The sequence below is a fragment of the Galeopterus variegatus genome, unplaced genomic scaffold (assembly GCF_000696425.1).
Source record: "Galeopterus variegatus unplaced genomic scaffold, G_variegatus-3.0.2 Scaffold7269, whole genome shotgun sequence".
Taxonomy (NCBI): Eukaryota; Metazoa; Chordata; class Mammalia; order Dermoptera; family Cynocephalidae; genus Galeopterus; species Galeopterus variegatus.
Genome location: NW_007733380.1, coordinates 54863 through 70909, shown reverse-complemented (window position 1 = coordinate 70909; position 16047 = coordinate 54863). Strand labels below are relative to the sequence as shown.

At 36.0% G+C, this 16047-nt stretch overlaps 1 protein-coding gene across 1 annotated transcript in view; it reads right to left on the bottom strand.

Moving 5' to 3' along the window:
• The window catches only part of SNAP91 (synaptosomal-associated protein, 91kDa), an 80976-nt gene that overhangs the window by 27201 nt on the left and 37728 nt on the right, over positions 1 to 16047 (bottom strand). Inside the window, exons 10-15 of the mRNA XM_008591763.1 lie at positions 10686 to 10793; positions 9784 to 10044; positions 9468 to 9545; positions 9075 to 9146; positions 8564 to 8647; positions 7234 to 7317 (exon numbers count right to left, since the gene is read on the bottom strand). Coding sequence (XP_008589985.1) covers positions 7234 to 7317; positions 8564 to 8647; positions 9075 to 9146; positions 9468 to 9545; positions 9784 to 10044; positions 10686 to 10793 — 687 coding nt within the window. The remainder of the gene's footprint in view (positions 1 to 7233; positions 7318 to 8563; positions 8648 to 9074; positions 9147 to 9467; positions 9546 to 9783; positions 10045 to 10685; positions 10794 to 16047) is intronic.

The following is a 16047-nucleotide window of genomic DNA, read 5'->3' as shown; positions in this document are numbered from 1 at the left end:
ACACCCCCACCCCCAACTAAACCCCAACCCCAGGGATGGCTTTTTCGGGTCAGAAACTTTTCTTGTCTTTTCCACTAATATTCACATAGTACCAAAAATACTGAATTAATGTTTATTAAATGAAGGACCCTTTTGAATATAAAAGGTGAGGAGAAATCAAAGACTACTATAAAATATCCCAACCTCAAATAAAATATTTATCCTTTGAAGGATGGAAGCAAATCATTTCTTCCAATCAACAGAAAGAAGCAGAAAAGGTCACTCTGTATTTCTTCTGTATAAAAATATGCAACCTATGAGGGAAGTGATTTCTTAATAACACACTGGATGATGTTCTATTATAAAAGAATTTATTACTGCCAGAAGTCTTTCTTGTATACAGTTTGGGTATATATTCCTTTCAAATCTAGCCACGTCATCATCTTCACAAACTGTCTGCATAATAAAGGTCCATGAAAAACGATTACATTATATATTGTTGAATATACACTGCCAGAAGTCTTTCTTGTATACAGTTTGGGTATATATTCCTTTCAAATCTAGCCACGTCGTCATCTTCACAAACTGTCTGCATAATAAAGGTCCATGAAAAACGATTACATTATATATTGTTGAATATATTAATTATCCTGATTTGAGCATCACATATTGCAGGCAGGTATTGATATTCAACTCTGTACCCCACAGATATGTACAATCAACTATGTTTCAATAAAAAAAAAATTCACAATTTTGAAAATGACTTCCACTAAAATTCTCCAGTTACTATTTTCTAAAGTAGGTGGCAGTAATGTTCAAGTCATGCTATTCCTGGAAATTAACAGTGATATGGGTTTAGGCTTTCCTGGTACAAGTATGGAAAAATTACAATTTGGAACAATTGTTACTTATTTTTAAAGTTCATGGTGGCTATTTTAAAAGATTTTAGTATTTGAATGATATAAGCATCATGTAACTTTCCCTAACGAAGAAAAGACACCCTCCAGATCAATAAGAACTAATATCATTATGAAGCAAAGATGGGCTAAAAGTAATTATTTTTGTGGATGTGGCCCTTTTGGATTTAGGAAGATTGTTGGCTGTGTTCAACGCTTATTTTTAGAAGAATATTTTCTCACACCTCACGTTGGAATATTGCTGTGGTAAATTTAGGCAACTGTTCTGTGGTGTGGTTCTCTGCTACAGGTGAACAGACAGTTGCACTTGACTCTCAGTTTCTTAAAAACTTGGCCGGGGAAAGGACAATTTATTCTAAAATCACAGCATGTTAGTGTTGGAAAGGATCTTCGGATCACCTGATTCAATCCTATCATTCCATGGCTAGAAGTAGTGACTCAAAGAGAGTTAACGCACCTCGCCAAGGTTCAGTAGAGAGAGGAAAGAGAGTGCGTTTTCCCAGGGCTCTCTGCTTGGTGCTATTGAGTTTTACTTTATGGTAAGAACACATTCATAGGTGAATAAATAACATTGTTCATTGAAAAAAAAATTAGTGCCTTCTCTAAGAAAATGAAAGGTAAAGCCAACACTGGGATGGGACTCACCAAGTATCAGGCACTGTTTTAAGAATTATTTTTTAGGTTGAATGCTATAAACCACATGAGCTGTTGATATTTGACCATTTTGGTTCTACAAAAAAAGCAATTATATACAGTTCAACCTAAAACATATTAGCTCATTTAATCCTCACAACAACCCCATGAAGTTCAATAGATGGAAAAAGTGATGTCAGAGAGGGTAAATAATTTTTCCAAGGACACATAATGGCAAATGCCAGATCCAGGATTGCACATAGGAATCCAGAGAGCCTGGACTCTTCACCACTGTTCTACACTGCCTCTTTTCACATCCAGGAATAATGCTGGATTTGTATCCTTCCTATACATTTATAAACTTGGCAGAGATTTGGCAGGATAACTTTTTTCCATTATACTCAGTTCTTATGAAACAGGTGCCCTCATGAATCGAAAATAATTAAACAGCTAGTAAGTGATATAAAATGACCATCTGATTATCTTGAAAAAAAAAATCAATTGCTACACTCTAAATGAAGAACTAAACAAGAGAATTACAGATATTAATCAAGAGGTTGGGGAACTCCTGTTAAGTAACGGAAACATTTAGAGCCCTGGAATAGAGATAACAGGAAAACCTAAACCACTGATCTTTCTACAATGCTCTAAATTATATTAACAAAGTTGTTCTATGGACTGGAACTGGAAACAAGATAACAATCAGTAGCCTTCTGGATGTCCTATAGTCATATTTGAACTGACCTACATACACTATAACTGAACATCCAAATATCTTCAGGTGCTCAAACATATGCAGACATACTGCCTTTTCACAATTAGTCTTATGAGCATATCTTTCAAAAGGACAACAGCCTACACACTTAATGAAGTTCTGTTGATAGAGATATATCAAACCTGACTGTCACAGACCCTATAACATGTCTTATCACTTTGGCCAAGAGAGTGAAATTTTAAAACTACTGATAAACACACTCCCACACATACTCCTCCCACACTCACATTTGCTCCCTTATGCTAAAGATGATGTCATTTCAATTACTCAGTGGTACGATCAGTTATTAATACATTCCACTTACTAAGATCTATCTGAAATAGTCAATATTTTTAGGCATAATATTCTCAGTGCATTTTGACAGTTTTCAGATTGCTTCCCACTCTCACACAGGATGATAGAATTAATTGGTCCTAGGCAGACCTTCCCATTTAGTGGAAATTGTTAGTTTTTAATTCCACACTGAAGATTTTTGTATTTTAAATTCGGTCCAAAGACTTCTGTGTCTCTGCTGAAAAGTCATCGGTGTAATATGGTTAAGAGAATGAATCCAAAACTACACAGGGCCTCATAAGGCAGGCCCAAATTGTTCCCTACCTTTGGAATTAAAGTTAGAATGTGGCACACTCCTATACTAGCACAGATTTATGGTACAGTCACCCCAGAATTGTGTCTATTATGGAAAAACATGGTTGTCCTGCTTGATGTCAACCTCATAAGTTAGGCATATCCTTCAAAACACCTGATATCTCTTAATAATCCTTTTTTTTCCCTTTACTTTCTCATCCAGGAATCAGTCTATATCTTTCAAACATTTATATTTTCAGTTGATATATCTTGAGCAGAGTTTGACAGCTTTACTCGTCACCATGTAAAATAATGTTTCTTTTTATTTGTTACAAATTTAAGTCTCAAGTTTTCAGCCAGACACCATTTCGAGGTGGATAATGTCTGTGTTCTACCAGTAACCTCAAAGGCCTGGAGAGAATTATCCTTCTTTGTTTTCTTTCTTTCTTCCTTCTTCCCTCCCTCTTTTCCTCTCTCTCTCCCTATCTTCCCACCAAATTATTTTATTGACAATTATTTTTTTAGTCTGTCCTCACTGGCCACAACAGCTGCCTTCTCCAGAATTTTCTCGCATTTCACTACGTTGGGTACACCAGTGAACTTGAAATTTTTCCTCAAGGGGTAGAAGATTAAGATGATATTTAAGGTACAGTTCAATTCTGTAATTTGTATTATCTGACAGTTCTAGAACTAAATTTGAATGAAAAAGAATAACTGTGTTTTTAAATGACAGTTATGTCTTTTAAAGAGACTATCCATTTAGTCTTTGTTTTCTAGTTTTAAAATACATACCAATTTTTGATAAAGCTTTCGTCCCAGTTTTAACATGATTCTTAATTTTTGGTTTAAAGTCTCTAAAAGTCATTTAACATTCACTCATACCATATGTTTTTTGCTTTCTCATTATTTGCATGTAAATGTATATTCCTTAAATGTAATCTTAGGCATGAGGTGTGAGACCCCAGTCCAATGACCAAGGTTCCTTTTGGACAGTCTAAACCTCCCATAATGGTGTCTTTGTATTATTTTTCTTTTTTATTATCTCACAAAATAGTTTTATACTGACAGCCAATAATACAGGATTCTAGATCCTTCACAAAATAAAACTCTTTCTCTCTCTTTTTTTTTTTTGGTTCACATTCCTACTTTGAACTTGATCACATTTGGGGGCTTGTTATCTATGATTAGGCTCATTGATTTGCTTTTTAAAAATGTTCCTCTTTATTTCTTTTTTTTTGTCTTTTTCCGTGTCCGGCAACGGTTCGCAACCCTCAGTGTCGCCCCCGTACCGGACCAGGACCGGCAACGGGATCGCAACCCTCGGTGTTGCCCCCGCGCCTCGCTCAGCCAGTGAGCGGGAACCGGTCTGTATGTGGGATCCGAACCCTCGACGGGAGCACCGCCACGCTTCCCAAGCGGCGCACTAGCGCAGTGCGCCACCGGGCCGGCCCCCTCTTTATTTCAATAGATTGGACTTAGCTGATCCCCTCCTTACATAAATACAAATACAAGTACAATGTAGTGCTAAGCTTCACTGCAAATTACCATAATAACACAGTGCCCGAAATATTTGTTCAACTTGATATTCATTGAATAAAAATGTATGGATAATGTAAAAACATTACATATGTAAATGTGACCATGATTTTATATTGTGTATATCAGCAGGGTTTTTTAATTTTAAGGGTTTTTTTTGTTTGTTTTTTGTGCAAGGAAAGTTGCTCCTAGCTCAGATAGAATTCTATTAATATTGCATGATTTTTTTTTAGTGATTACATGACTTCCTGAGGCTTTGGTGCTTAAACAAGTACAAAGAATGTTTTTCTGTAAGCAAAACAGAGGGAAGTTTGAATAACTGGCTCCCAAAATTAAGACCTTCAAAAATTAGAAGTAATTTAAAATTTCTTACATCAGGACATAAAGTGAAAGTAAATGGGTATCTCCTCACCTGCCACAGATCCCAAAAAGAGGTTTGACTCTCAGTGAGAGTCATAAGAAGAAAAGTTGTGTGTTAACGTTGTGTGTTGTGTACACTTTCTTATTTCTCTGTTTTTTCTATTTAAATAAATTACTATTTAATTTAAATAGATGTTAATGAGTTTTAAAGTCTAGTTTGCTTTCAAAACAATTCTTATAACTTACATACATATATGTACATATATATATATGTACATATATGTATGTAAGTTATAAGAATTGTTTTGAAAGCAAACTAGACTTTAAAACTCATTAACATCTATTTAAATTAAATAGTAATTTATTTAAATAGAAAAAACAGAGAAATAAGAAAGTGTACACAACACACAACGTTAACACACAACTTTTCTTCTTATGACTCTCACTGAGAGTCAAACCTCTTTTTGGGATCTGTGGCAGGTGAGGAGATACCCAGGAGAAAAAGAAAGACTTAGAATTCTGCCCAAAGCCAGATTATTTTATTTCATATCCCATTTCAACCTTAATTATAACTTCAAAGCAAAAGGCCTGTAATCAGTAATCTCATTTTAAAATTAACAAGGTCATGGTTCCCCCAAATAGACATTTAAAACTGTGCTATATCTGTGGCCTATTAAAATCTTATGGCTGAACCTTGAAAATGTGAATTAAGATAATTGGTTTAGCAAGAGCTTGAAAGTTTCTGTGGCCAGTTTGAAGCTGCTATGAAGAATATCTAAGCCAGGAGAAAAACCAGGCAAGCAAGCAGTTTTTTTTCCCAAGTAACCAGCTATGGTCACGTTAAGTGCATTGCCTCTTATCATATTTGTAGCTTCCAAGTCTACGAAGACATCATGGTTGGCCATGGTTCTTCATCATTCAAGAAAAAACCAGCTGGCAGTCACTGGCATGAGTGAACTTAGCATACAAGAGTGTCACATTTGATCAAGGCAGGCTAGAAGGGATGGGAAAGACACAAAAGAACGCCACTGACCCTGGGAAAGACTGCTACCTAACCAGTCTGAACCACTGATAGAAGGAAATGTTAACTCTTGGGCTGTGATGACTTCTCCCAGCTTCTTGAGGAAAGATATGACCTCAAGTCAAACTTCCTACAACTCTGAAGGTTGGTGAAGGTCCTTTAGGATCTGCCATTACTCATTACTAACATAGGAATGAATGCTCCTTAGCACGCTGTACCTGGTGTCAAGATTATGCATTGTATAACTGGTAATTTATGGACTACAGCTACACTAAGAAATGGGAAGTAGTCTCTTACCTTCCCAAGGGCTATATGGCTAGGAAGGTATTTAAGTTGAGAGACTCCAGATGTGGTGGCTTCTCTGTGCTGATGTGACCCATGCTGTCATCAGCCCCTTGTCAATCTTAGGACCAAAATACATCCCTTGTGGTGACTGGAAGCTACATCTGAGTGTCGAAAGCTTCTGTGATGCTGCTGCTAAACTTGAACTTATTACTGTGTTCTTACAACTGGCAAATGTTTAGCCTATAAAAATAATAATGTCTAGATCTGGCTATCATTAAGTACATTTTGTCTTGCCCTTTGCTCAATATTTTGTTGAGCATCACTAATCCAAAAATCTGAAACTTCTGAATGTCAACATGACACTCAAAGAAAATGCTCCTTGGAGCATTTCTGATTTCAGATTTTGGATATGGGATGCTCAACTGATTTTGTATATGCAAATGCTCCAAAATCCAAAAAAATTCCAAAATTTGAAATACTTCTGTTCCCAAGCATTTTGGATAAGGGATACTCAACCTGTACTGAGCTTTTACTGTCTTGGAGTCCTTGAACTCTTCTTTTATCTCATCTATACTGTTCTGGTGATAAACAATAATCCTCGGCAAATTGTGTCAATCTATTCCATACTCTGGCCTGTTAAACTGGAACCACTCCCATCAGTTTTCAGATAAAAAATGATCAACTTGTTTAAAAATTGGCATATGTAACAGCAGCTTCAAACCAATGGTAGAAATTAACAGTTTCTCCTGCACTGATTTATATATTACAAAACCAATTATCAAACATCATTGTGCATTTCCCCACAAACTCCTTTGAAAAAAAAAAAAGATGGGCATAGGCATTACAAGATAAAAATTGCTAAATAGGCATATTACCTTTTTAATAAACAAAAAGAAACACGTTGACTGGAAGTAAGGCAGATGAAGAGCACACAAGAAGCCACAGGGGTAGCTTGTATACAACTCTGATTTTAAGACTAATTTCATAAAATCCTGGGAAATAATTAACTCTCTACAATACAAGGTCTTATTTTTCAATTTCATGTCTTGAAAGGAGAAGAAAACATTCACCCTGCAATTTATGCAATGTCTGTTACTTATGAAAATATATCCAAATTTAATTTCTACAAAATACCATTTTATTTTAATTTAATTAATTACCAGCTAGTAGGTCTGCCGATGCTGATGAACTAGAAGCAGCCTGAGGTGCAGGTTGGGCTTCAGAAGCACTACTTCCAAATGCATCTATCCATTATCCATTATGCAGCAAAAAAGAGAGTGTAAACAATAAGTACAGTAAGTCACTTAAGTGTTATGCAGAGAAATGCACAGACATGACACTGTATGATGAGCTTGTCTCCTGTGGGTATGTGAAATAACTGTATAAGTTGAATTATGCTCTGACCAGTTTGTTTCCTCAAAAAGTGCTCTAAAATATTTAAGAATTAACACCTCTTTGTAAGATTAGGAGAATTATTTTTTCTTTTTTAAAGAATAAAACTTTTGGACTAAATCCTGCCATCTATTGAAACATGATTAACGTTTTAAAATTTTTACCAAAACATAATAAAATAGAAATATCCAATTTATAATTCTATTAAACTTGTCAAAATTTTAATAAACTTAATTCAAGCAGCAGCAGCTACAGCAACCTTACTTGTGCATATATATCAAGGTTCAGTGTTTATTTGGTACAAGTTTTGAGCCCCCAAGTGTCAGGGACTGTGACATTTTTGTACTCCTCACGTACCCATCATGGTATATACCACAATGCTTAAATGTACAGGAGGTAATTAATATGGGTTGTACTTGCTAAGGATGTATTTTAGCCCAAAGCCATACACATCTATAGGTATTTATGAAGAAATCACTTCAGACCTTTTTCCTGTAAATTCACTGGTAACAAAAGACTTTGGATGTGTCATCCAAATTAAGGAGTTAATTCAGTACATCTCCCCGCCTTCTGATAACATACAAAGAATAAGGAGAATACATTATCTGGAAGAATTTTAAAACATTAAACTCAACATAAATAAACCCTACAGAATCATGTGGTCCATCTAGAGCTTATGCTTTCAGTTTTGACTGGGTTGTTTTCAATTCTAAGTTAGCTAGCTCATGTTTATATTGCTTTTAAGAACTTAGAAATGTTGATTTAGCCAACAGATTAGTATCACTAAGAAAGAGCAGCAGAAGGAAATTCCAATCAGGTGATTCTACCAACAAAAAGTTGCAAACACAAAGACTTCAAATGAAAGGTTGTCTGGCTTTGTTAGGTCATGCATTGAAAGTTATGATGAACGGATGAGGCTGAAGATGATGATGGCAAAGAGACGGAAAAGATCTTAAAAGCGTAAGTTTACATTTAAGAGATGGAAGAACTTCACATGGTCAAAAGAAAAAATGATGAAAAATAATGAAACAGAAGATTTGAAAACTGTTCTGAAGGGGAAAAAAATTCCTTAAGTATCGAAGGAGGAGACATACGCACCCCCAAAAAGGTCTATCACACCTGAAGAATCCACCTTTGCTGGAGAGGCAGTGGTTGCAGGAGATGGTGCTGCAAATGTGTCCACTGCAGTGAAGCACACAACAGGAGAAAGTGCATGTCACTCAAAGGAAAATGAAACCATGAGCCTTGACAAATGGCATCTTGAGATTTCATGGTTAACTCCAGGCAGGAAGATCGTAGACACTCTTAACAGTTAAGGAGTGGATAAAGCAAATGGACTTTTACATGCATACTTTCCAGAACAAAATAAAATTTGACTCCTTGAGGTCAGAGGTTTTAGCGTGAAATGAAGTTTTTTCTTTTCATCAGCCTCTAAATTGAAATATTAACCCTCATCAGATGATGATGGGCCAAAAAGTAAGATTTTTTTTTAAAAAGTAAATTTTGAGTTTAAAAGAACTCAAGACAAACCCACATGTTGTATCCGCCTCTCCACACATAACGCCCACCACCGGACATCTCGAAGGCTTGACCGCGGCAAAGCACTCACCAGATAAGAGGTCAGCAGTGAGAGAACTCTCAGGCACAGGAGAGGCCCCTTGTGGTGGAGAGGAGAAAGCATCTTCCAAAAGTGAAACAAACCAAAATCAAGTAGAAGTAAGTAGTAGAAAGCTGAAATCAAAGTCAAAAATCTAACAAATGCATTATCACAGGTGAGTACAAAGAGCTTAATCATGAAAATATCTAAGGAAACTAAACGGAAAAAAAAAAAAAAGGTTTGCTTTGGGTTTACCTGTACCAAATAGGTCTATGCTAGGAGCAGCATCTGGCTTAGACGCTACAGTGACTTCAGGAGCAGAAGTGAGTACAAAGAGCTTAATCATGAAAATATCTAAGGAAACTAAACGGAAAAAAAAAAAAAAAAGGTTTGCTTTGGGTTTACCTGTACCAAACAGGTCTATGCTAGGAGCAGCATCTGGCTTAGGCGCTACAGTGACTTCAGGAGCAGACTCAAACAAATCTAAGATCAAGAACACACATGTTTTTACTCAACTTGAAAAACAAGCCTGAAACTTCATCACTTTCCCAGTTCTGAATTAGCACTTTGCAGAAGTCTGAGTTAAGCAGCAAATGGTTTCTAGAGAACCATTTAATTACACAGTATTCATGCAGTAGTAACAGCTGCGTATGCAGTACATTTCAAGGACCAGAATTCATCAGATGGAAAGAGTTCGACAACAACAACAACAAAAAATTACCACCAAAGATATCTAGAGCAGGAGGAGCAGTGGTGGTGGTGGTGGCAGCAGAGGTGGTGGTAGTGGTGGCAGCGGCGGCAGCGGTAGTGGCAGCAGTGGCAGCTGCAACGGTGGGAGCAGGAGAAGGAGCAGTTGCGGGAACCGGAGGGGCTGTGCTAGCTGTAGGGGTAACTACAGGAACACTGGTCTCAGGTGGCTTCATTGCAAAGAGGTCCAGCTCAGGTGCAGCCTCTGCACTACCTTCAGACGGGGCAAAGGGGTCTTTTGGAAAGGAAAGTGAAGACACATAAGGCATCAGTAAGGAAAGAGACAAGAGAGAGCATCATAACTACAGGTAAGAGATACCTTACGCAAATATTTATACCCTAGCTAAGCCTTAGGTTGCTTGGATTTAATGACTACCATTTAGCAGGGGTCAGTGATTAGGATGTTTTTCTAAAGAAAAAAAAGACTTAGTAGGTACCACCAGTTAAGAAACTGAAACAATTTTTAAAGTGCTGTATGATTAGCCTACAGTCTAGGATGAGAAATTGTTATCTTTCAAATCCTTACTTAATCTGGTCAATTTGGTAGCTTTGAAAATCCATTAAAACATGCTGATATATTTGAACTCAACAGTACAAAAGAGTATAATATAGCATTAGAGAAAACAAAACAAAACAAAACATTAAGAGAGCATACTTGGACTGATAAAAATTGTCAATCTTGATAAATTGTCAATTTTGATAAGTATGCACTTCATTGTCTTAATGTTTTAAGTGCTGGCATTATTATTCAGTTATGATGAATGATACTTTATACTTGGAAAAAAGCAAATTAGAAAAACATATGGTCACATCTAACTACAGGGGTTTCACATTAGAACAGAAAAATAACAGACTGGCTCATGACTTTAAACCCACCATTTCCTGAACATGCATCAAGTGCTGCTGCTACAGGGGTTGGGGTAGCTGGTGCGGCGGCCCCTTCGGATGCGGCAGGGGCCTCCCCAGGAGAAGCTGCAAAGGCATCTTGGGTGCAGTTTTTAAAACAAGAGAAATTAAAGGAATAAAAAGAGAAGAAAATATAGTAAAAGAACCAAGTTAAATTGTAAAAAAGGCTCCCTTATACAACATGAATTTTTTAAATGCATCTTATGGCCCATGCACTGTTGGCACTCACAAAACGATTATTCTTTACACATCTTCGTGTTGGTTAACATGCAAGTGATACAGGGTTGATATTGCTGAGGCCTATTAGGATCCAAAAGGTAATAAGATTCTCATTGTATAAGGGCTCTGAGAAGCATGTTTTATGTATCATTAGGAATTAATGGATGTGGAAAGTAAAACACAAAAATAACTTTATCATGTAATTTAAGACATTAGACCTTCGGTCCATGTAATACATATTCACTGTGTTATTATAATGTCTCTGACTAGTGGCGTCTAGCAAACACGAATGTCTTCTTTAATGCCAATAAAATGAAATGTGTGATGGCAATGTTTGTAAACAAAAAGTTCTAGTTTTAAAATTTTTTATAGCACAGGTGAAATTACACTGTTAATGTGAAAGGTTTACTAAGTATTTTTAACTGTTAAGTTTTCACTATTTTTGAAAAGCATTTTATGATAACCAAGGACTTGTTTTAAAGAAATAAAGAGATAACATTAGGGTATAATACCATAATGCTTTTATTTCCACTTAAATGTATTGTTTTTAAATATTATATTTTTCTAGTTATTTGGAAAATGATCTATTTTCAACAGATTAGAACTATACTTTCATGTTTTAAGGCTACAAGTATATTATTTACAGTAGAAAATCATTAACATACAGGTAGCCCCAGTTTATAAATGCCCAATTTTTAAATGGCTGATGGGTGTAAATGGTTCTTAATATGTTTCTACCAATGAACCATGTTAATTATGGTAAAAAGTCTTAGAGCTTGCACAGAGATTCTCTAATTTCAAAAGTACAGAAGGAATCAAGACATCATAAGTCTGACAGGCCTAGGAGAAAAAAAACTGTGGAGAGCAGTGACCAACATCCACTTAGAACCTGCCACTTACCTGCTGGAATTCCCATCTCAAAATACTACTGTCTTCCACTATATCTACCAGTATTCCCTAGAACACAGTTCCTCCAGCCATTAAAAAGATTTTATCAAGTATGTGTGGGAACTGCTACACAGTATATTCCCTTTCTCAGAGATTTACTTATTATTTTAAGCTCTTAAAAGTCCTGTAGCCAAGACACTTGTTTCTCAGTTTATCCCAGCATGTCCAAAACTGATCTGAGTATAAAACACACTTTAGGAATGCCATGAGGCCTAGTGTTATGTGGAATAGTAAACATTAAACTAGAGACTTATTTGGGTTAAAAGGTTTTTACGAAAACACAAATATACCCAGCAGGGATTAGAAGACATCAGTTATTTATATCCTACAGATTAATTTGATCTGATTGCTTCTCTCGGCTATACTAAGGGAATATATGTTCTGAATAGAGGTCAGGGGAGAGGCCAAATAAATAATACTAGAGCATGAGAAAAAAAAAAAAATACACCAAGGGATAGGGCAGACTTACTTCCCCAAGTGCCATGTTAAGGATAATTGTACTAGAAGACTTAAAGCAACATGAAAACCCTAAAAGCGGGGGCAGAAAAACTCAAGAAAAGTACAAGAGGAGTTAAGAGGGCTATAAATATTTTGCCATGAGTCAGGTCTGTTTTCTTTCCTTTTACTCCTATAAAACTAGAACTGTGGCCAATAATATTGGAAAGAGTAGAAACCATAACAGGAGTCACGTTTTTTGGACATTATTAAAATTAATTCCTGCAACTATCTTGTGATATAGGTTCTATTATCGCTATTCTGTAGATAAGAGAACCAAAACTTACAGATTTTAAATGTTCTCACCAAAGAAAATGAGGTAATCCATACATTAATAAGCTCAATTTAACCATTCACAATGTATACATATTTCAAAACATCATGTTGTACATGACAAATATATATTTTTATTTGTTAATTTAAAAATAAGTACAAGTGTACTTCAAAGAGTTTGTGGAAAGATTCGTACTATCTTTCAATTCTATTTTTCCACGAACTTTTTGAATTCTCCTCATACATTAAAAGTCTTAGTGACTTGGCCAAGGTTGCACAGCCAGCAAATGGCAGAGTTAGGATTAGGCCCAAAGTTTGTGTAACTGCACTGTTCTGAACTGTGCCACATTCTGCAACACTAATCCTTCCTTTTAGGTTAGAATAAACATCAGCTATAGTAGTGCCAGGGGTCAAACAGATACTTATGTTTGACCTCTTTAGGTTATCACTTATGTGTAAGTAGATGAAACCCATATTGATAGCTACATCTTCAGGAGAGTTTCCACTCCCCTTACCCCCCCCCCTCCCGTCAGCAAGAGATTTCCTGTTAATGCTTCTCTTGTTATTTAAAACTAAGCATTATGAATTTAACTCATCTACTTCTGTCAAAACTTTTCTTAAAGGTAGGAGACCAGCTGCTCAGCCACCAGCTGTTTGAATCTTCCCAGCAGGGAGAGGGAGATATGACTGAGCCTCCAGATGACACAGGCCCCAGTCACTGTCTGTAGGTCACTTTGAGCGAGAACTTCCCAGCTGAGACTACTCAGCCCCCAGAACTGAGAGAGAGTATACAAATTTGATGTTGTTACATAAACAAAACTTCTTTTAATACCTAGCTTTTTTTTTCATTATCAATGGCAGCATTATCTCCCAGTATTGCAAACTAAAGCTACTTCCAAATCCAGTTCTCTTCTCCTTGTTACCTATTTGCAGTTCATTTCTACATTCTGCCAGTTTTTCAACCAGTGCTGTTTCCTGGAAATGTTCACTCCTGCTGTACTATAATTATGAACTCAGTCCAGCCCTTAACAAGCAAACTGAGCTCTGTGACTGCTGCAAACTAGTCTTTTTTTCCCCTCTAGCACTCTAGGAAGAATTTTCCTCTCAAAATTTTTAGTACATAACTACCTTTCTCAAAACCTATAATAGCTGTCTCCTCCAGCCTCAACTACTCTCCCCATCTGCTCCACACACATACGCCATCAGTACATCACACACTCAGCACAAAGGTTCCAGTTGTCCTCAGCAGCCCAAGAGTCACCATTCTGGTTCCTTTTCTTCCCCAAAGGCCCTGAATTAAAAGGCTCTTACGTGAAATCTAGGTGTAACTGCTTATTTTGAAGTATTGGTTTTAAGGGAGGTTGATTAACCAACATGTTAACCAACGTGTACGAGAGGAGTCAGGTGTGTGATGTAGGTTCTTGGGTTTTTCCAGCCACTTGGTTTCATGCTTGCAGACGGCCATCCTCATGAAGGGCTGCCCACAAACTGACACAGTTGACCTAAAGGGTACCCCTTGAGTATGTAGGGGAATTAGCATCAATTTAGCATTCTAGTGCTAAGAAAAACCCTGTGTTTGTTATAAACCATGTGCTACTGTTAGGAAGTTTGCATAAATAAAAAATGGAATGTTTAAAAAAGTTTTGTCTTTTATTTATATCAGTATCTATAAGTTTTACTAAATTACTAAAGCCCAATACTGCCTTGCAATTCTGTTCTGCATGACCACAAAAAGCAGATTTTATTTCTTAAGAGTTCACTTTAAAAAATAAAACATTTAGTAAATGTAACATATCTGAAAAAAAATTTTTATTGACTTACATGAACTATTTATTTTTGAAAGAACTAAAATATTATGTGGGTATCATCTGAATATTTCTGTTAAAAATAGCAAAAATTTCCTATTTTCCAAATTTGTAATTTAAATACAGTACTAAAATACATAAATAATTTTAATGTTTTAATATTTTATAGTCATGAAATTAAATAGCTATTTTTCTGAAATTGAAATTCATTAAGCTTATTTCTAAAGATACCTACTCAGGTACTGTACAAGTTACATAGAACTTCAACAGGGCATGTTTTAAAGTTTTGCAAACAAAATATAACTGGTGTCCATATTATTCTAGAGTTCTACCACTTGCCCATTGTAGAGCAACAAAATATTTAAAAATAGCAACACAAAATAACCTAAGAGATTTTAGTTTAGGTTTTTATTTAAAATTAAATCTCTAAATGATTTCTTATGAACCAATAAAGGGCCTAAAAGAAATTAGAAAAAATCATTGAAAACCACAAAACAGACAGCGACACATACAGACTCCTGAACATAAAGGATGGAGATTTTACAGCTATCAGAGGCCAGGAAACAGTTTACATAACTGTAAAGATCAATAAAATAATTATGATGAGATTTACAGATGTACTCATTTTCCAGCCAGATGAGTAGAAAGGATATTAATGAAATCACAAGGACAGCCCCATTTTTTGGCATTAAGTTATATGATTCTCCATGGTACTAGTCCTTTAAACTTGTATTTAAAGGTAAAAAGAATGCCATCATGAAAATATTTCAAACATACAGATTTTTCTGCTTGATGAACATAGTCAAGGCAGTAATAAATGATAAACATAAACAGCATAATGGCACAAAGAATATTTCAAAGAAATATTTTAGGCTTTATTATTCTAGAGGGCTATGAGGGAAACAAGAGAGAGTTGATTGATTTCTTACAGGTAATCGAGCTCCTTATAAGTGGACTAAAAACCAAAAATCAAAGCAGTTAAAGGTATAGAAATGTTTCAGCACAAAATTTTTATCCATCCTGTCCATACTTTCCATTCCGCTTGCAGTTTTTTTGTTAACACAAGCCTGTAAGAAACTTCTCATACCCAACAACAATGATGGGGTTGGGGGTGCGGAGGAAGGGTAAAGAAGAAATTGATTTTATAGATTTTAGCTAAAATTTAAATTTTTGGTCTCAAAAGATACAGGGGCATAACTGGAAAACTAAGTTTCTATAGTGGGTAACTATAATAAAACATTCAAAGTTCTGTAATCCTTCTCCCCTCCTTTTTCTAAAAACAGGTTTCTCCTATAATGGGAAAGACAGTGCAGCAAGGTAGCAGACAATTTCTTTTGTGAAACAGTGGCAAAAATGCTGTGTCTACTTGAATGCTTCGTGTCTTGGACGATGTTGGCCAACCTCAGAGACTGAGGCTCAGCATCGAGCAGAATGGTATTGTCTAAGCGTATCTTCCTGGGGGAATATATTAATTCTACCAGAGCCTGCCAAATTTCTCCTTTGTTGGCCAACCTCAGAGACTGAGGCTCAGCATCGAGCAGAATGGTATTGTCTAAGCGTATCCTCCTGGGGGAATATATTAATTCTACCAG